The sequence below is a fragment of the Girardinichthys multiradiatus genome, chromosome 18, assembly GCF_021462225.1.
Source record: "Girardinichthys multiradiatus isolate DD_20200921_A chromosome 18, DD_fGirMul_XY1, whole genome shotgun sequence".
NCBI classification, from domain to species: Eukaryota; Metazoa; Chordata; class Actinopteri; order Cyprinodontiformes; family Goodeidae; genus Girardinichthys; species Girardinichthys multiradiatus.
Genome location: NC_061810.1, coordinates 32,577,774 through 32,598,114, shown reverse-complemented (window position 1 = coordinate 32,598,114; position 20,341 = coordinate 32,577,774). Strand labels below are relative to the sequence as shown.

Sequence of the window (20,341 nt, the reverse complement as noted above, 5' to 3'; positions counted from 1 at the left end):
TGCTACTGTGAAGTTTTCAGTATTCTTTTCACAAATATAAACTCTAAAAGTGTGACTTGCATCCTGAGTCAATACTTTGTAGAAATCCCCTTTTTCATTGTGATGCAGAATGTCAGAATAAATAGGTTTAAATACAAATACAAACTAAAGATTTTTATTTGTGAAAGAAAATTGAAAACCATGTACATTTTCTTTCTGCTTCACAGTTATGCACTACTTTTTAATGCTCTTTTACTTTAAATTCTAACTAAATACATTGAAAGATTTACTGGTTATAAATTTAGTTGTGACATTCTTCCTTTAGTAAACTTTTAAACCTTGTTTTCCTTTTACCTGCTCTCAGATTTGGCACATTCAGGATCAGTGTTGCCTATTCACAGCCGACCCCATAGTCAGCGGGATTCATGGCAATGTATCTGCATGCTCCTATTCCCCTGCCATGAGATCTCTGTACGTCGCAGCAGACTGCATAGCGGTGCTCCCCTTGATGTTAAGGTTGGTTGTTTTACCTTTCCACTCAAGTCTCTTATATTACTAGATACCTCTGTATTTTGAAGTACACTGAAAATGTTCCTCAGATGAACTGGTCTAAAGAGGTTGACAGATTTATGCTTGGCAGAGGTGTGTCTCTGCTGCCTGATCCCAATGTCAATTTCAGTAATTTTATCATGCCTTTGCTCCATTAGGTCAAAGCGTCACAGTCGTATCACTATTTCTCATGATGAAGCTGTAATGTGCTGTGGTTATAGCAAGGAATTTCGGCAGGTCGTGAGCTGCAGCGAGGGGTCTGTGAGTGAATAGGTGCTGCGAAAGTATTCGTATCTCTTGAACCTTTTAAACATTTTGTCACTTAAAATTGGAAGCATTAATGTATTTACATTTGTAATGAATTTCTACATTGTAGAAACTACCTTTTGCTGCAGTAATATCTGCAAACATAAAGTCCCAAGTCTTTTGCCTCCTCTTAATAGATTTTTTCAGTAGTTCTATGTATTTGGGTTGCTCCTTTTTCCTATCAACATTTATATTTTCCATGTTCTACTGAAGAAACATATTCTTACAGCATGATGCTGCCACCACTATGTGTCACTGTGGCAATCATTTTGCTATTTATAGCATTTACAAGTCAGCCAAAAAGTTAAATACCACTACATGGCTTGTGGCATGCTGCAACAATAGCTTTCTTATTGTCAGTCTTTCATTAAGGTCAGATTTCTGAAGTGCATGATTAATAGCTATCATTAGATTCTTCCACATAGGTTGCTGATCTTTGCAGCTTCTCTTAGAGTTCCTATGGGTTTCTGTACATTTATCAGTGCTTTCCTTGCATGGTCTGTTGATTTAGGTAGGCCTGCATTTGTGCTATACTCTTTCAATTTTAGTATTGTAGATTAAACTCTATGAGATGTTCAAAGCTTGGAATACTGTTTTATATCCTAACCCTGTTTTAAGCTTCTCCAGAACTCTTCCTTGTTCTCGTATTTAATAATATGGGCTCTGGATTTTATATAGATGTATCAGAGTAAAGAGGGTCTCAAAACAACTTTTATATTTTTGCTTCTTTGTCATCCCCTATCACACAAATCCCTGTAAAATACATTGAGGTTAGGGGCTGTAATGTGGAAAACATAGATTAAGTCCAAGCCAATGAATACTTTTGCAAGTAATTATAATTTTTTTGGATGCAGAAAACAGACATTTTGCTAATTTCTTTTTTACTTTTTGCCATAGGTTGTGAAAGTCTGGGATTTTGATACTGGGCGACAAGTTTTTGAGTTTACTGCAACACCAGATCTGACCACCATCACCTGCATGACATTTGACCTTAAGGGAAGAAGGTACGGTTAAGGAATATTTTCTATATTTTTATGCATTCATCTGCTTTATAATCCACTCTTGCTTTTGTAGACTCATCACAGGAGGAACAAATGGATGCTTAAAGGTATGGAACTTCAACAGCGGACAGTGCCTAAAGACATTAAAGAAAGGTGGGTATAGTTTGTTTAATTACTGCAGAGTAAATACACAAAAATAGTAATATATTTCCATTTTAACATTAGAAGGTAAATGCCATCTGGTGTCTGACTGCATCTTTCTTGAAGTTCAAGGATTTTCGTGAGTAATGATGTGATATTTGGCAAGAGTTCAGTATAACTTTGATTCCATGCTGACCTTGTGCAATTTCTGTCTGAAGTTATGTGGTTGCTGTCGGAGGAGACCGGAGGATTGATATTTATTCAGTGAGTACATTTCAGAATCCAGTGACAGAATCCAATGTATTTTACTTTCAGTTGTATTTTGAAATCTCTGTTTTACAATTGCGCCACTGTTCCATTAGTTGGTCTCATTTGCATTTTTTGCATTACTACAAGCTAAAATTATTCAGCCTCCACAAAATACATGTAGATTTTTTTAGAAACTCGCACATAACTTTAACTCTCTTTTTAAGGGTCAGGTTCTGTCTCTAATTATTGTTTTAAAAATGACTATTTATACAGTAATATAAAACAGTTCATGGTTTTAACTTAATGTCTGTATTTTATCAGGATGTTCCTGAAGACCTTTATCATGTCCAGAGACCCCAGCCTTCATGGAAAGATGATTTGGTAAATATAAACAGAAAGTTTAGTAATAACCCATTTTTCATGCCAAAAAACATAATGTGCCCTTCAGTTTAGTGCAATATGTATAAGTTAAAGAACATATTTATTGTTCTGTAAGTGAATCACTAACTTACAAACATATACTGTTTTACTGAACTTGTTTGTGTATATAATTAAGTCCACCTTTTAGAATCCCAAAATCATTGCTTAATCCTTTCTTTTGAAGTACAGTGGTTCCTTGTTTGCCATTCTCCTTAAATAATTTTTTTAAGTTTAACAATGTGTTAACTAGGCAAAATGGTTAGATGCCTTCTGGCATTATGGCTTGGTTATGTCAGACATGAATGAGCAGGCAGGCAGGAAGGCAGGCAGATAACATTGCAGCTCATGTGAGATCAAAATCAACGCAGACCCCTCACAGTCCTGCCCACCCTCCATAATGAGGCGATGAGGAGTGCCATGGAACTTGTGTCAGAGGTTGTTTGCTTCGATGCAGACATCTTTAATGTAAAAGCTTCTCCTGGTGTTGTCATCATCCACGTAGATCCTCCACTCCCAGGTGCCAGTCCGGATAGTATAGTAGTTGGCCTGAATAAAGAAAAGGGAAATGACAACAAATACAGGGTCAGTTCATCATACTTGGCATATCCTGGTGTGATGCAAAGACACCCTTGAAAAAGAAATTATTTAACTGTAATGAGGGTTTGAAAAGGTAAAAGGAGAGAAGGAGAGAAAAAAAGAGAACAAAGAAGACAAATCATTATTGCCATCATTGCATTTGGTAAAAGAAGGCGGAGTCTTGTACCATCCTAATTGTGAAGTACATGGGTGGCAGAATCATGATGCTACCAGGATACGGTTGGTTGATGACCTCTGGACACCTCTTTCTCCAATTTGAGAGGAATTAGCTGTCACTGAAATACTTTTATATTTCTTTATGCTGAAAAATGCCACAAAGAGGACACACAGTTCTAGAAAAGACTCGTACACTAGGGGGTGTTTGGTGGAGGAATGAGAGAAGCACAAACGCCTGTTTTGAATGGACAGTTGTCAGTATTAGCACGCACAAACTGTTAGAATTAGTTTTGTTAAACTTATTTTGAAAAAAACTTTTAAAAAGGACTTAGGATAAGAATTGGGCTACCTATTGCAAACCATGGAATCTTCACATAACAGGCGGACAGTTATTTATGAGGACATGCTCTTGGTTACCTAAAATACGCCAACATACTTGCCTCAAAAAAACCTAACAACACAATAAATAGGAAGGGATGCAAAGCTGAGGCAGAAGTAATTATAAATTCCCACTACTTCCTCCACCTGCTTTTTTTTTGTGTTTTTCCTGAACCAGTTCAACTAAACATAAGGAAAACAATTATACCTCTGTCCACAAACCACTCATCTGCATTGTACCACCTGGACTCACTGCAGACTAACTTAAAATGTAATACAGCCCAAAATGCTGAAAGCAAATAGTACATGCAAGGACATAATTGTTACAATATAAAAGATAAGTGCATGTGTTAAATAAAAAAAAAAAACAGGCTAGTCATCGAACAAGTAATTTGCCATCTTGTTTACTTCAGTGCTTATGCAACTCTACACACTCATATGCAGGTTTGAATATCTCAATACTTCCCTATGATGAAAGGAGTCCTGCAAAGTGAAATTCTGATCAAAATAAAACATTTAATACATCTACGCATGGTGTTGTGCTCTATATTATAGTTTTTACTAGATTTGATTCAACGGTATGTCTCAATGTTTACTATTTTGTAGTACATCATAGTACATTGAACTGTAAAAGCCAGCCCTAGAATTCAGTTATGTGTACCCTTTTTTTACTTTGAGCACCTGCCCTTTTAGTGGTCTCTGCACGGCCCTGGGTGATAGTCCGCGTTTAGCACTATGTACAATGCCGTTCAATTCTGCCCAGCCAACACTGCTTTATGTGTGGCAGTGTTATTCTATTCACCACTTTGAGTAAATAAGTAACATGTATTCATCTTAAAAACGCCAAACACACTCACCTGGAGGACAGCAGTGGTTTTGCCCCCAATGCTAGCGCTTTAGCGTAGAAAAAATCAACAGCAGAAGCAGTTTGCTGCATAAAGATCGGCTTCACCTTTGCATAGGCTTAACACCCATCTCTACTTGAGTTCAAATCATTTTCAGGAATTGGTTAGGAGAAATAGTGCTTCCTCTATCAATATTTAGTTATTCAATGCTCAGCTGCAGACTCCAGACACAACTCTTGAGTCCCCATACCCCTTAACATGGTGGTATTTGTATTTCCGGTTGGTGCAGACTTACTGCGTCTGGAGTAGGCAGCGCCCTCTGGTGTATGGCCGTACAAATTACCTGCAAGTCACAGATAGTTTTGCTTCACTGTCAGCGGTACATTTGAGGCAAAAGGGAAAGAAGGTGTGACTTGTAAAGCAACATTTGTGACTCACAGCAGCAGATTTGTGCAATTGTATTCACTGATTTGTGTTTGTATTAAAGGAAAAAAATATGATAAAAAAATGTGTTTGTGGGAAGATGTTACAACAGATGTTTGAATTTGTTTTACACTATTTGTTTTGGATCAATTAGAGGAAAATTGTGAATAAAACTATTCAAGGGTTTTTTATGCTTGACTTAAAGAATCCAGCACTTGTACTTATGTAGGTGTAACTTGTTTTGTATTTGTGTATTCTCTCGGTAGCTTGAAATGCACAGTTACAATGCACAAATCATTTTGCCCCAGATTTGCCTCCATGTTTCCTCATAACTGGTGCCACCAGCAGCAGAATCTGTATCTAACTTAAATGAATTTCACTTCAAAATCTTTTCCTATTTCTTTTTTTTTTTTTTTTATCTCTGTGAAACACATTTAAAACACAAAATAACATATTGAATTGACAAAGACAAGATGAATTATGCCTTAAGAACTGTACATTTTCAAAGCATCAGACAGTAGATGATGGTTTCTCTATCTAGTTATTGCCTAAATAATGCATTCCAGTTCTCTCTGACTGCAGGCTGCAGCTCTCTCTGTAGGAGCCACACGAAGGAAAGCTGATTCTTACTAATGCTGTATGATCTATTGGTTGAGGTGACTTTCAGATACCTCAGATCTCTTGCATTATCAGTGCAGAAATATTTTGATATTGATTATCTACAGAGGGTCCTTCTAAAACGTTTCATTAATAGCTTGCAGGTGGAGAGTCAATACTTTTTTTACATGTAGGCTATGGCTCTCATTCCCTTCAGCTTCTAAGTGTTACACTCACTGTGAGTTTTTCTGTACGGTTTTGTGCATAGTTTTGAGTCATATGAAGTTGGCTCCTATGCTTGGCTGGGGTGTTGACATCCAGTAAGGTGTTAATCCATGCGTGGTGCAGTTGAACACAATATATTAAGCACACTGAAGACTGGTTGACATTTACAGTAATGGGAAAACATTTTTTTATGACAGCCAATTTGAAAAAACAACAGGTACACTATTGCTGCTACCTATGGATTTATGGAATGTATCAGCCAAGAGAGGGTAATCAAATGAACTTACTATTGATCATCAACAAGTGTGTCCACCTCTATAACAATGACCATTACAGAAGCAGTTATTGCTGCTGATCAATCCGCAGGGTTATTGGGCCACTTCTCAACAATTTGAAGACCACTATTATAAAATGGTTATTGGAGTAGTTTGTGGAAAGGTTTAAAGGAGGAAACCTCTTCTCTCTAAAATAATATGGCGCCATGGTTTAGCTTTGTAAGGTTAAATCTGAATGAACCAGAAAAGCTTATGTAGTTATACTGACAGATGAGATTAAAAGATAGATGTTTGGTTATAAGGTTTTTATGCATTATGCACCTTATAATGCTATGTGTTAAGTAAAGCAAAGAGCAACCCAATGATTTGGAGTTGGATTGCAGCTGCAGGACCTGGATGCCTTGCAGCCGTTAAGTTGACTATGAACTCCCGTATTCTAATGTATTTTAAACTCAAATGTGGGGGCATCTGTCTGACAGCTGAAGCTTGGCTATTACTGGTTCATCAACAGGGCAATACAAAAAATAGCCAATCTAAAATATTATTCAGAACAAACAAAACCAGTCAATTCTTATCAAAATGCTTTTATTTTTGTACGATATTAGAAAATCTTGCGATGGTGATAATAAAGGTAAATATTGTAATGATGATAGTAGTATATTTTCGTCTTTCATCTTTTTCTCATCTGTGATTCCTATACTCTGTGACCTTTAGTGTTTTGGGCAATATCACTGTCCGGTGTGCACATCTGCTGCCGTGAGACTCTGTCCAAAATATTACATTATCATGTAAAATGCAAATTCTTAACACTTGAAATATATCAGCCAACAATTATTGCACTCCAAACAGTCCTTTATGATATGAATATTGCACACACTGATGTCGCAATTAAAATGTATTTGCGACACATTGTGCAGCCTAAGCTCAAATTATGAAGTACTACAACATTCCTCACCATTTGTATGTGGATAACACACAACTTCACAATGGTCTATTACTGTCTTTGAGTTAGTGAGTTGATAACTTAAATTATTGGACGACTCAGAATGTCATCCTTAGAAAAGGCAGAAGTGATTGTTTTTCTTTCCAAAAATGTCAGGTTAATATTGGCACTAAAATAAACTCAGGGCTTCTAAAAAACAACATTATGCGGTGTGATATGCTGGGCAAACCAGTCATGTATGAGCACAAACCAACTGTCCAACTGTCATGCACAGTGGTGGAAAGGTGATGATTTGGGCTCGGTTTGTAGCTGCATGACCTGGGCACCTTGCAGCCATTGAGCTGACTGTGCACTCCTCCATGTAATAAGATATTCTAGTGTTAAATGTGAAGACATCTGTCTGACAAATTAAGCTTGGTGGATATCAGCTCATCAACAGGGCAATGTCCCTAAACCCAGCAGTAAATCTACAACAGAATGGCTAAAAAAGAACAATAACAAGGTGTTGGAAACTTCCATTATCCTAAGCAATGTTGTAAAGAATGGTGGACCAAAAGGTTCCTCATAACAATGCAAGAGATTTATTAAATCACAAAGGAAAAAACTATTTCAAGTTAATCTTGCCAAGCTACAAGCAACCACAAGGAACCATGGTGTATTTTGCCCATGACTGTAGATAAATAAAAATATTTTTCACCCAGCAATCTTTTCATCTGTACTGTAAGACAGAGGCCTTTCTAATTCTCTGGGGTGCTCGAGCCCATCAATTTCTAAAATTAAAAAGTTAGAAAATTGATTGACTTATTTTCTTTCTTTTTAAGATAAATAGGAGGGCAACCTTCTCTCAAACACAGAAATTGGAAAGCTAAAAGATTAAATAGTTATGGATGTTTTCTACCTAAAAGACGAATAAACTATAACACGTTTCTGAAAAGCAGTTGACTATAAAACATATATTTATTGCACAAATAAAGTACAGACCAAACGTTTGGACACACCTTCTCATTCAAAATATGAATGTGCATTAAAACTGTGAAGAATAAATCCTTTTAATCGCAGAAAAGGTGGATAGAAAATATAAAGCCTGCTGTGTTGTTCATGGTGCAAATCTTACAAAACTATTTTCAGGAGTTAGACAGGCTCATTATTTACATACAGTACATACCAAAGGTTTGGACACACCTTCTCAGTCAAAGAGTTGTCTGTATTTTTATGACTATGAATATTGTAGCTTCACACTGAAGGCATCAAAACTATGAATTAACACATGTGGAATTATATACTGTACAAAAAAAAAAGTATGAAACAACTGAAAATATGTCTTATATTCTAGGTTCTTCAAAGTAGCCACCTTTTGCTTTGATTACTGCTACGCACTCTTGGCATTCTGTTGATGAGCTTCAAGAGGTAGTCACCTGAAATGGTTTTCCAACAGTCTTGAAGGAGTTCCCAGAGATGCTTAGCACTTGTTGGCCCTTTTGCCTTCACTCTGCAGTCTAGCTCACCCCAAACCATCTCGATTGGGTTCAGGTCCGGTGACTGTAAAGGCCAGGTCATCTGGTCATCACAGCCTTGAGGTGAGTTTGGGGTCATTGTCCTGTTGAAAAATAAATGATGGTCCAACTAAACGCAAACCGGATGGAATAGCATGCCGCTGCAAGATGCTGTGGTAGCCATGCTGGTTCAGTATGCCTTCAATTTTGAATAAATCGCCAACAGTGTCACCAGCAAAGCACCACCACACCATCACACCTCCTCCTCCATGCTTCACAGTGGGAACCAGGCATGTAGAGTCCATCCGTTCACCTCTTCTGCGCCGCACAAAGACAAGGTGGTTGGAACCAAGGATCTCAAACTTGGACTCATCAGACCAAAGCACAGATTTCCACTGGTCTAATGTCCATTCCTTGTGTTCTTTAGCCCAAACAAGTCTCTTCTGCTTGTTGCCTGTCCTCAGCAGTGGTTTCCTAGCAGCTATTTTACCATGAAGGCCTGATTCACACAGTCTCCTCTTAACAGTTGTTCTAGAGTTGTGTCTGCTGCTAGAACTCTGTGTGGCACTGACCTGTTCTCTAATCTGAGCTGCTGTTAACCTGCGATTTCTGAGGCTAGTGACTCGGATTAAGTTATCGTCCGCAGCAGAGGTGACTCTTGGTCTTCTTTTCCTGGGGCGGTCCTCATGTGAGCCAGTTTCTTTGTAGCGCTTGATGGTTTTTGCGACTGCACTTGGGGACACTTTCAAAGTTTTCCCAATTGTTCGGACTGACTGACCTTAATTTCTTAAAGTAATGATGGCCACTCGTTTTTATTTTCTTAGCTGCTTTTTTCTTGCCATGATACAAATTCTAACAGTCTATTCAGTAGGACTATCAGCTGTGTACTGTATCCACCTCCTGCACAACACAACGGATGGTCCCAACCCCATTTATAAGGCTTGAAATCCCACTTATTAAACCTGACAGGGCACACCTGAGAAGTGAAAACCATTTCAGATGACTACCTCTTGAAGCTCATCAACAGAATGCCAAGAGTGTGTGGAGCAGTAATCAAAGCAAAAGGTGGTTACTTTGAAGAACCTAGAATATAAGACATATTTTCAGTTGTTTCACACTTTTTTCTTCAGTATATAATTCCACATGTGTTACTTCATAGTTTTGATGCCTTCAGTGTGAAGCTACAATATTCATAGTCATGAAAATAAAGAAAACTCTTTGAATGAGAAGGTGTGTCCAAACTTTTGGTCCGTACTGCATGTACATAATGAGCCTGTCTAACTCCTGAAAATAGTTTTGTAAGATTTGCGCCATGAGCAACACAGCAGGCTTTATATTTTCTATCCACCTTTTCTGCTATTAAAATGATTTATTCTCCACAGCTTTAATGGACATTCATATTTTGTTACAGTTATTTATTGTGATAAGAAAATGCGGAACATCCAGAGCTTCAGAACAAACTTCAAGAATTTAAAAAGTGGGGTTTTTGTGTGTCTACAGAAAAATGGCCATAAGGAGGGCATTCTATCTGTGGTGCAGTGTCTTCCCTCTCTCCTGGCCACTGGCAGCTACAATGGAGAGATCATAGTGTGGAACGTAGCTTCTGGATCTATAAACTGCCGGTTTGTTGGACCTCTTGCAGCTAAAGAACAGAACACAGAAGGTGATTTAAAAGCTTCAAAGAGAATAACTTGCACAATCTATATTTTTACCATAAAGGTAGATCATATGAGATCTGAACACTGGAATTAAGTTCATATTTATTTTTATTTCTATAATAGGACTGGATACAGGTGTTCCAAGCATGGTTTTTATCAAAAACTTAAAAGTGCTGCAGCTATCTCCAACTACTGCTCTCTTGACGCCTGGAGTCAAAGGTTAGCTTTAAGACCAGTGATAATAATGCATGATTGTATTTTACAACCTTCCACAGTTTATTTCACCACAGTGTTATTTATTCATTCTGCTTTTTAAAGGGTGGGTTAATCTCTGGGATGTGCTTGGTGGACGGAAGCTAGTGAGCAGCTTTAAAGTTGTGAGACATTTTATATTTATCTTATGTTTTCTTTAATATTTTCTTTTTTTCCTGTTTGGCTATTAAGTAATATAACTTTTCTGATATCTGGCTTCCAAATGGCTGAATAAAGAAATAAGATAACCCATGACATACCACTTTGCTTAGCATTACTTGTTTGTTTTTTTTAGTTTTTTTTAAATAACGTGTTGATAAATTCTCTGCAGGTAAATGCAGCTGGCTGAAAACAACCCTACAAAATTGCTTCTGTTCTAGTTGTTGTATTACAAATTTTTAAGAGGAGCCAGTAAATGGCAGTGACAATTTTCTCAAAAACTTTTTTCTTAACATGCTATTTTTCATACTCAATTAATGTATTTTCAGTGTGAGATTATCCCACAACAATGAAAATGTTAAGTTTAGTTGAGTAGTTTAAATGATTTTGAGATATCCTGAATTGTGAAAGGCAAATTCCCATATTCTCTTCTCTTTTTCATTTCATACCATTGCTATAAGTATTGGGCCCTTTTTTCATGTCCTATTACACCCCAAGTAAAACATGAAGTCCTAGATTACTAGAGAAAAAAATCCTAGACAATCTTGTCAAATTAAAAAATGTGGATTAGATATAAAAGACGGAGTCAGTTGCGTTTATTTTAAAGAAGGTCTAATGGGCGCCAGTGCATTTGACACTAGAGATTTTGTTAAAGCAAATATTAGTTAATATGCACTTCTCCACTGATTTTTTTTAAATTGTGTGTTGGATTTTCAGAAATATTCAGTGTGAGGTTAGGAGACTTGCATAAAATTTATTTTTCACAAATCTTTAACTGGTGTGCCAATCAGCGGACACTGTAAATAAAGAAATTATTTGTATTTAGTGTTAAAAATTACAGTGTAGGCTGGCAACAGTTCTTATCAATTTAAGATAATTTTAGGACCTGTTAGGTCTAAATTGAGGTTGGATGTATTTCTTGTTTTTCCTTTTAACCTTTATTACAGTATATTTCAGTAAATACCATATGTCCTTTGGAAATGAAAACAAAGCCATCTGCATGAAGGGATGATTTTTGTCACCACAAAGAAAATATCTCTTTCGTTGCTGTTATATGTTCCCATTTTTATTCTGTTAATTTGAGTTAAATAAAGCATTAAATATGGTTTGCATTGAGGTACTCACTTTTAATGCTGTTTTTTGGTTGTGTGTTTTGGGTCTGCCATTACATTTGTACTCAATAGTCAAAATTTCAACAAAAGATAACTAAGTTGTCCATCGCTGACAAGACGACACTGCTGTACGCTGCTGACAGGATTGGTTACATCTATATTTACAACATGGAGATGTTTGACCCAGAGCAAAGTTCGCCTAGAGGTTAGCTTCCCTCTTCCCTCACTTTTGACTTTTATTAGACCTGCAGTGAAACTGTGAGGACATATTGTTTATGGGAACATTTTCTTAGACTTTCTGTTTCTCCCTTTTTTGAATAAAAAATTCATTTAGCTGAACATTTCTGGCGTGCCCACACCGGCTCAATTACCAGGTATGTAAAACCCCAAAATATACCAAGTACTCATCTATCTTTCACAAATTTATATTGTCAAGCTAACAATTATCAGGTAAGTGTTCAGGTAGCAGTCAACCGTTTCCATACCTAAGTTTTTACTAAATCACTTTAATTGAGCCAGTCATTTGCAGTTTAAGGTGTCAGTGGCAGCAAAATAATGTTGTTCTGCAGCTGTAGGCACAGTGTAGAACAGTGTTTGGGAGTGTCTTCAACTGACAAGACGAGCAGCCTGTGACACTGGCTTTATATGCTAACTGGAGTCTGAGATGTGGGGGTTTTTGCACTGTCTGTGAGCATTGCACAGTCTGACCTTGTGTTGAACTCTTTGTGTGGATGAATATGAGTTTTCAGGGAGGATATGCAATCAGTGGTTTTATTATGTTTTCATCTTTTTTACCTGGTTCAGCTTACAGATTGTTACCAGTGATCAAGTGGTGCTTACCTCATCCACTGACCGCACTGTGAGGCTGTGGAGTGCACAAGGAGAATTCATTGGTGGGTGTCAACAGTTGCATTTTAGCCAACTATTCTATTCTATTCTACTCTATTCTATTCTATTCTATTCTATTCTATTCTATTCTATTCTATTCTATTCTATTCTACTCTATTCTATTCTATTCTATTCTATTCTATTCTATTCTATTCTATTCTATTCTATTCTATTCTATTCTACTCTATTCTATTCTATTCTACTCTATTCTACTCTATTCTATTCTATTCTATTCTACTCTATTCTATTCTATATTAATAACAATGACTCCTCTGTTAAACCCTTCCTCTTTAACTTGAGCTTTTTACAGTGCTCAGGTTAGATGTTGCCGGAATTAGATGTTTCCTGTCAAAAGGTTACCCTTAAACTTTTCAAAAACATTTTATTTTACAGCCACAAAGATGATTGTATTTGTTGGGCATTTTATGTATGGAAACATACATGGTTTTTAAAACTTTGTCAAAATGAGCTTCTTAAAATGCATACATTTGTATTTTTAGCCCATTTAATCTTATGCCCCTAAAAATAAAATCCAGGACACGTTTGTAACAGCATCATGCTGTGGAGATGCTTTTCTTCAACAGGGACAGGACATTTGGTCAGAGTTCATGGGATGATGGGTCATAATCTGGCTGTGTTGGGGTTTTGAGATTGTGTTTTGTTTATTTCCTTCTGAGCCAGTGTCAGTGTAGTGTTTTTGTTTTTGTCATCCAGGTCATTAGATTACTTCTGTTAGTTGTTACTCCCTAGATACTTTTGTTTGTTTATATTTTCCTATAGGCCTGTTTTTCCCTTGGTTTTGTTATTTAGTCTAGTTTCCTTGTTTTTTGCTCAGTTCCTCATGTCCCTGCTTTCCCTCTGCTCATTAGTTTAGTTAGACACATTCCCCTCAGTCTCCATGCAGCCTTTTCCACACCTGTGTCATGTTTCCCCTGATTACCTGTCTCCCTGTTTCAGTGGTTCATACTCCACTTCCCTCAGTATATTAGCTTCCTGGTTTTCATTTCATTGATCCTCGCTGGTTCCTCCTGTTCCTAATGTTAAGACATTCAGCTGAAATGCAGTAAAAATGTAATCTTCAAAGTATTGATTGTGTTGGTCTGTCACATAAAATCCCAATAATATATAATAAAGTTTGTGGTTGTACTGTAAGAAAATGTGAAATCAGGGGTATGACTACTTTTACAAGTCTCTACAGATGCAGAACTTGTAAATCAGCCTTGTGTTGATTCTGTTGTAGGCATTTCCATTTTGAGCAATAAATATAAAATGTAAATAATTGTTTTGATCAACAGACATCCGGAGAGATTTAAAAAGCTGGAGCCATCAAAGTGAGAACAAAAAGAGCGACTAAAGAAGCTCTGACTTTGTCAAACTACAGAAAGATCTGTTACAAATCACTCAGCCAAACATGAATCAGTCATCAAGTATAAAAATTAGGTGTCAAAAGCATAAGAACATGACCAATGTAATCTCCTTTGGCAAGCTGGATGTGCCCAATAGGGGAGATGATTGACTGATCTCTTCAGATAGTGAGATAAACAACCTCTGAAGATGAATTCATACACCTTTAAAAAGAACATAGCTGTTTAGTATGCATGGTGCAATCCCACTTTGAACCATTTATCTACTAAACACCACTCGATTGATTTTTTTGTATGACAACAAGGCAAAAGCAGACATCCTGCATAAAACATTTGATCCTCTTTATCTTTTTTTTAATGATTCTTCAGAAGAAGTGATTGGCAGTCTGAAAAAACTAAATTAAAAGTCAATGGACTTATAAATGGACGGAAAAGTTACATTTTTATTCAGGACAGTTAAAAAATTCGCTGGAAATTATTACAGACTGCAGGGAAAGTATTTCTCATGGGTTTCAGAAATATGACATTTTAATAAGCCACAGTATTACAGTCAAATTTGTCCAGCGCCATTAAATGCAATTTGTTAGAACATACATTAAAATGTGATTTTCCATCTGAAGGGACATTTGGCCAGCCTGAGATGTGGAGTGTCCAGATTCCCTCATCCTGGACTCATCCGGGTATCCCCTATGAGGTTCTGATTGATCCTCTCAGTATGCCACATCATGATATTCTAAAGAGAAAATCACATCTCTCTATAGCCATCAGTTCTGACGTGACTGAGACTGATAGAGGGGAACTAAAGGTGAGCTGCAATATTTCAAGAATGATTACCTGAGCTGTTCCTTTTTCAGTTCTTTTTTTACTGTCACACTGAACCAATGATCCTTTGAATTTCATCAGTTACAATGACAATAAGGGTGATTTAGAAGCACATTTTACCCAGAGGATTTGGAGTCTGGCCTGGATTATAACCATTTTAGCAGAACAAACTGATTCACATATGTACTGCCAGTTTAACACCTGACTCAGCCTAAAAGCATAGATTGAAATTTGGAAGGTCTGTATCTTCTGCTGCATTTCAGACTCTGTGATGAAATTGACTGGAATACTAACATACCATCAAACAACTTCACTCTGAATGGCTTCAGGACCTTGGAGCAAATGAATGCCTGTGAACCATCTAAACTCTCTCTGGTATTGATCCGTTCATCTGCTACATGGGAAAACTGGAATTAACTGACAAAAATTAAACAGTTTTGATAAAAACTAAGAAAATGGGTCATTGCAATGTTATGAGTCAAAGTATGTTATGTAGTTTAATACTACAGCCAGACACATCCACCAATTGAAAGGCTGGAGTTTTAGAACAAGTATTTTCAGGATGTGGTGGACTAAAGCTGTGACCTGGAGAATTTCCTTTCCACATTTGAAACACATGTCCAGTTTAAGTTCATTTTAGTGACCTTTTAATAGGCAATAGTTTAATTGAATTCAATATAAATAACTGCACCGTTTCTGGTAAAGTTTGTGTGTAATTTTCATTTGGCTGGTGTGCTAATTAAGATGTAATGTTGTAACACACTTCAGCTTCCTTCTAAAGTCTAAAAACATGACTGTTGGGTTAATTAGTTTCTCTAAAATGGAGTTATGATGAAAATTCATAATGAAAGACTCACCTTCACCGCCCACTCCTTCCAATGACTCTTCTGTGCATCTCCCTGCCATCCAATAAGCATCCTGTCTGCATGACTCTTCATCCAATCCCCTTCCGATGCCTCGCTTTTAAAAACCTTCAGCCATGTTCATCCTCGCTTGTCAGCTGAGCTCATCCCTCCTCCACTCCACCTCCACCATCTTCCTTCACATCTACTCCTGGCTTCCTCGCTCCCTGGCCACCAATCCACCACCAGTGTCAGATCAGGGGGAAGACATCTCTAAATCTAAACCTTAAAAATGATCATCTTAGCTCATGACATTCTCAGCATTCATGTCTTCCTCCCAGGTCCGAGCGCCAAAGAAATAACCATGTAATTACATATCATTAAAACCTTTCTAATTGCCATCCTTTTCCTTGTGAGTCTTTTCAGATTGAATTGCCCTTAGGCATAAGTTTGTGTATACATGGTGGTCTGTCCTGTGTGTCTTTGGGTTGCCCTGTGATGGACTGGCGGGTTGTACCCTGCCTCTCGCCCAATGACCACTTGAGACCAGCCCCCATGCAACCCTGCATGGATAAGCAGGCTTAGACAGTATATGGATGGACGAAACTTGTAACTCATAAAATCAGAATTTAATACACAAAACTTTGTCACTCTAATGTTAAAAATGTGGAAGTGTTCAAGTTATATGTATATATATATAAAGTCATAATTACTCTATTATAATAGTATGAAAATGTTTTTTAATGTCTGACATATAATGTATCTTATTGGCAGTATTTGCATTATTCATGTCATTATGAAAGGGATCTTGCATAAAATGTATTATTAATAAATGCCTTCATTCTTCCAAAACTGCCAGCCTTTTAATTTATGAATAAAACATTACAGTACAATTTGACTGCCTTTGGTCTAGGTCTTTAGGGGTATTTTTGCTTCAATGACAATAAGAAATCTATTAAATGGGTTCACGATATTTAACCATGCAGATAAAAAAAAAATATATATATAAAGATGGCAATGGGAAATAAAATATGTCTAGAAGTATGTAAGGGTAACAAGCGTACAGAGTTTGTTATGGAAAAAGCATGGAGGGAGTGAAGTGTGGTGTATATTGTGTGAACATTACTGGATTTTGCACAGTCCATCAAGTAAATTGTCAGCATGGTATTTATTATTTGCTGGTCTGACCGTTCATGGAAACGATATCTATGGAGATCTTGAAACCTGCAATTTATTATCCCCTGCCCACCCACACAAACACAGAGATGCGCACACCTGAACTACCCTCATCAATCTCTTGTATGGGAAGTATGTAGGGTGTGCAACTTTATGAAACTAAACATTAATTACTTGAAGGGAGACTCTACACATCTAATTGTTTTTTTGACTACAATAACTATTAGCACTTTGCTCAACTCTAAAACATAATAACTCTCACACTCACATTTCAGGCACGGGGGACTGAATTATTCAGGGATGCTCAGTAAATACCAGCATCTACAGGGGGAATAAGGAAAAGGTCGTCCTGAAATTGGTAGACAGAAATACTCTGCTTTCCGCAACTCTTTGTTTTTACTGACATTAAACTTGGTGAATCAAAACATATTAATTACACTGTCATTATCAAAAAAGTTGAGTGACACAACAGCTGATCTTGTAAAACTGAACTTGCAAAGTACAATATAGGTAGATATGAACCAGATACACTGTCTGATGGTGAACTTAAAGGGCATATAATTAAGCATATTATTTGTTATTGCAAATATTTATTTTCAATTGTGTTCGGGTGTTGAATGTGTAACCATCAACACCCAAGAACCACGTACAATAGTAGCAAAGCAGAATATTTATGAATGAGGAGGTCAAGAGAAACATGTCTGAGAAGTATCTTGGACAGGCCACTAGGTAAAATGCTGCAATTTCTGCTCTGACCAGCATTTTTACTGGGAAATATGTCTTCTTCACGTTTACTTCCATAGCACTTTCTGCATACCTGATCTTTGTAGCAACAGTGCTCAGTATATCCTTTTTCTGTGTCACCAATACTTCACATTTTCCTGTTACCAAAGTCTATTTTATCAAGAAAACAAGCAGTTCTGTGATTAGCCTCAGATATTATAAGACGTTGCATGGTACATATGGTGTATCCTGATCTATTCATGGAAGTGCATATTTGTTATCAGGGTAACTCAAAAGTCTCTTGTTTAAGAAAAGCACAGTTTAAAATTACTCATGTGCCTTAAAAAGCAACAGAAAAGTCAAATGTTATTTTATATCTTTTCCAGTTTTAAGGTTTTTAGGTGATCTGACTATAAATTATGATCACATTTGGCCTTTAAAGAACTGTTACTGTCTGTTAATTAGCTCTGAAGTCCAGTGTGATGCTGTTACAATTCCATTGTTTCCTGCTGTGCCACAAAGCTGTTCTGAAATGTCAATCTTATTCGAATTAGTTTTTTTGTTCTTTTTCATATTATGTGAAAATAAACTAACTGGCACTGATTGTGAAACAAGAGTGTAGTCAGAACGTGGTCATTGTGTTATTTGAAGGAAAAATGTTGCTTTGACACTTCAGCTCATTTCCCGAGGACCATTATTCTCTCAGCTTTATTACAATGCAAAGAGACGATTCTCATGAATATTATACAATTCACAACTGTAAAAAGAAATACACTATAACTTTATATTAAATCTTAATGCCGAAAAGGCACTCACATAGCGTAGACTCAGAATTGGCCTTGAAAGTGTGCAAACACTAAATAGCTTTTATAATGGTTAATTAGACTAACTGTTATACTTGTGTTTAACATTGAAAAAATACAAACTGTTTTCAGATAAATTGGCGAAACATATTTTATTTTATTTTTGTAGTCACACAAAGCGAAAGAAAACACAAAGAAAATTACAGTTGTTTTGAATGGTAGCATAACAGAAAATGGCAAACTTATTTTGTAGGAAGGAAGCTGAAATAAGCAGCTAAACATATTAACATTTAATTAAACATATTTATAGCCTTGGCAAATACCCATGTGTTTTGAGTTGCAATCTAGACCCGTGTTTGCCTGATTCTGAATATGAATAATGCCTATCCCTAAAAGTTTAAATGAACTCAAGGGAAGGCCAACAAAACAGTGTTAGCTCATGTTTAGAGTCATGAAAAAGACTCGATTTGATGAATGATGTTCAGCAAGAGCTTAACTTTATTATGATCTTTTTAAAAAGATCTGTCATTGGTGAAGCCAACAAAGATATTGCCGATAACATTGTTCCTGTGCTGTTGCGTCCTAGCAATGGCAGAGCAGAGCTGAGGCTAATTCACAGTTCCAAAAGTTCAACAGTAAACAGCAGTCAAACAATAAAAAGAGATACACCTCAAAACTTTCACAATCCACAAACATGGGGACTATGTAGGTAGGATTTTCATTATACCTTTGTATATGGTTTTTCAGACATTGACATGTAAAAATAATTGTACATGCACCTTTGGAACCCCATTAAAACAAACATTGAATCTTTGTTTTATAACGGAAACCCTGCTTTAAACTTCACCACAATGCTCTCCCTGACCTGCCTGCTTAGTTCCTTGGTCTTCATGATGCCATTTGTTTGCTTAAGTTTTTCAAACAAACCTTTATGACCTTACCAGAACATCGACATTTAACCAGCCACCACAGAGATAGTTACTTTCCTCAGGCTCTTTCTCTTTCTTCTTTGTAAGAACACTGTATATTTACAAAAAGAGTTTTATTTTCTTTTTATATTTCTGAAAAAAAGTCCTCATTGAGAGCAAAGTGGAACTGAAGCCAGATGCTGTTTGTGTGAACAAATTTGGAGAATAAAGCTGACTCTGATTCTTATTTATGCAGAGATTGGATTACACACAGGTGGACTGTACTTACTAATTAGCTGATTTGTGAAGGCAGATGCTTGCTCTGAGTTTTATCTTGGGGTCCCATACTTAAAGGGTCCTGAATACAAATGCAAACCCAATATTTCAGAGTTTCTTAACCCAAAGTGCCTTTATGGCCATGAACATTGGGTCATGACCGAAAGAACAAGATCCCGGTTATAAGCAGCTGGAATGAGCTTTATTCACAAGGTTGCCAGGCACCCTCACCATATTTCCCTTAGAGATAGGGTGAGCAGTACGGCCATCCAGGAGGAGCTCGTAGTAGAGCTGCTGCTCCTCCACATCGAGAGGAGTCGGCTGAGGTGGCTCTGGCATCTCTTCCGGATGCCCCCTGGATGTCCCCCTCTGAAGGTGTCCCAACAAAATTTCAGAATTTTAATTAAACACAATTTACATTTTTTTTCTCAACTTCACAATGACAGTTAAGCTGTACATGCTACTTTGTGTTGGTCTTGTACAATTCCAATAAATTAAAGTTTGTGGCTGTAACAAATTTAAGGGGTATGGCTACTTCTGCAAGTCACTGTATCCGCCACATCGTTTCAGTTATTAAATACCGGGTTGTTTTGCATGCTCTGATTTTGTTTCATGTTGTTTTTGTGTATAGTAGAAATACAAAAAAATAAAATAAAATAAACTTTGTCCAAACAAAATTGAAAGCCCAAGCTAAATTAGCGTCACTAATGCTAAAAACAGCTTTGATTTTTTACAAGAGCACCTTAAGGCAGCAGCAGAAAGCATGTTGTGGGTGTTCTTT

General features: G+C 36.9%; 1 protein-coding gene across 1 annotated transcript in view; it reads left to right on the top strand.

Annotated features, from left to right (window-relative positions):
* wdr95 (WD40 repeat domain 95) overlaps nt 1–15,911 on the top strand; it is a 29,572-nt gene extending 13,661 nt beyond the window's left edge. Inside the window, exons 14-28 of the mRNA XM_047392357.1 lie at nt 344–495; nt 687–789; nt 1,732–1,838; nt 1,909–1,988; nt 2,061–2,115; nt 2,195–2,240; nt 2,547–2,606; nt 10,078–10,240; nt 10,359–10,454; nt 10,554–10,612; nt 11,831–11,963; nt 12,093–12,132; nt 12,563–12,651; nt 14,631–14,815; nt 15,096–15,911. Of these exons, the coding sequence (XP_047248313.1) occupies nt 344–495; nt 687–789; nt 1,732–1,838; nt 1,909–1,988; nt 2,061–2,115; nt 2,195–2,240; nt 2,547–2,606; nt 10,078–10,240; nt 10,359–10,454; nt 10,554–10,612; nt 11,831–11,963; nt 12,093–12,132; nt 12,563–12,651; nt 14,631–14,815; nt 15,096–15,104 (1,377 nt within the window). The 3' untranslated portion in view covers nt 15,105–15,911. The remainder of the gene's footprint in view (nt 1–343; nt 496–686; nt 790–1,731; nt 1,839–1,908; nt 1,989–2,060; nt 2,116–2,194; nt 2,241–2,546; nt 2,607–10,077; nt 10,241–10,358; nt 10,455–10,553; nt 10,613–11,830; nt 11,964–12,092; nt 12,133–12,562; nt 12,652–14,630; nt 14,816–15,095) is intronic.
* Nucleotides 15,912–20,341: the final 4,430 nt, after the last annotated feature.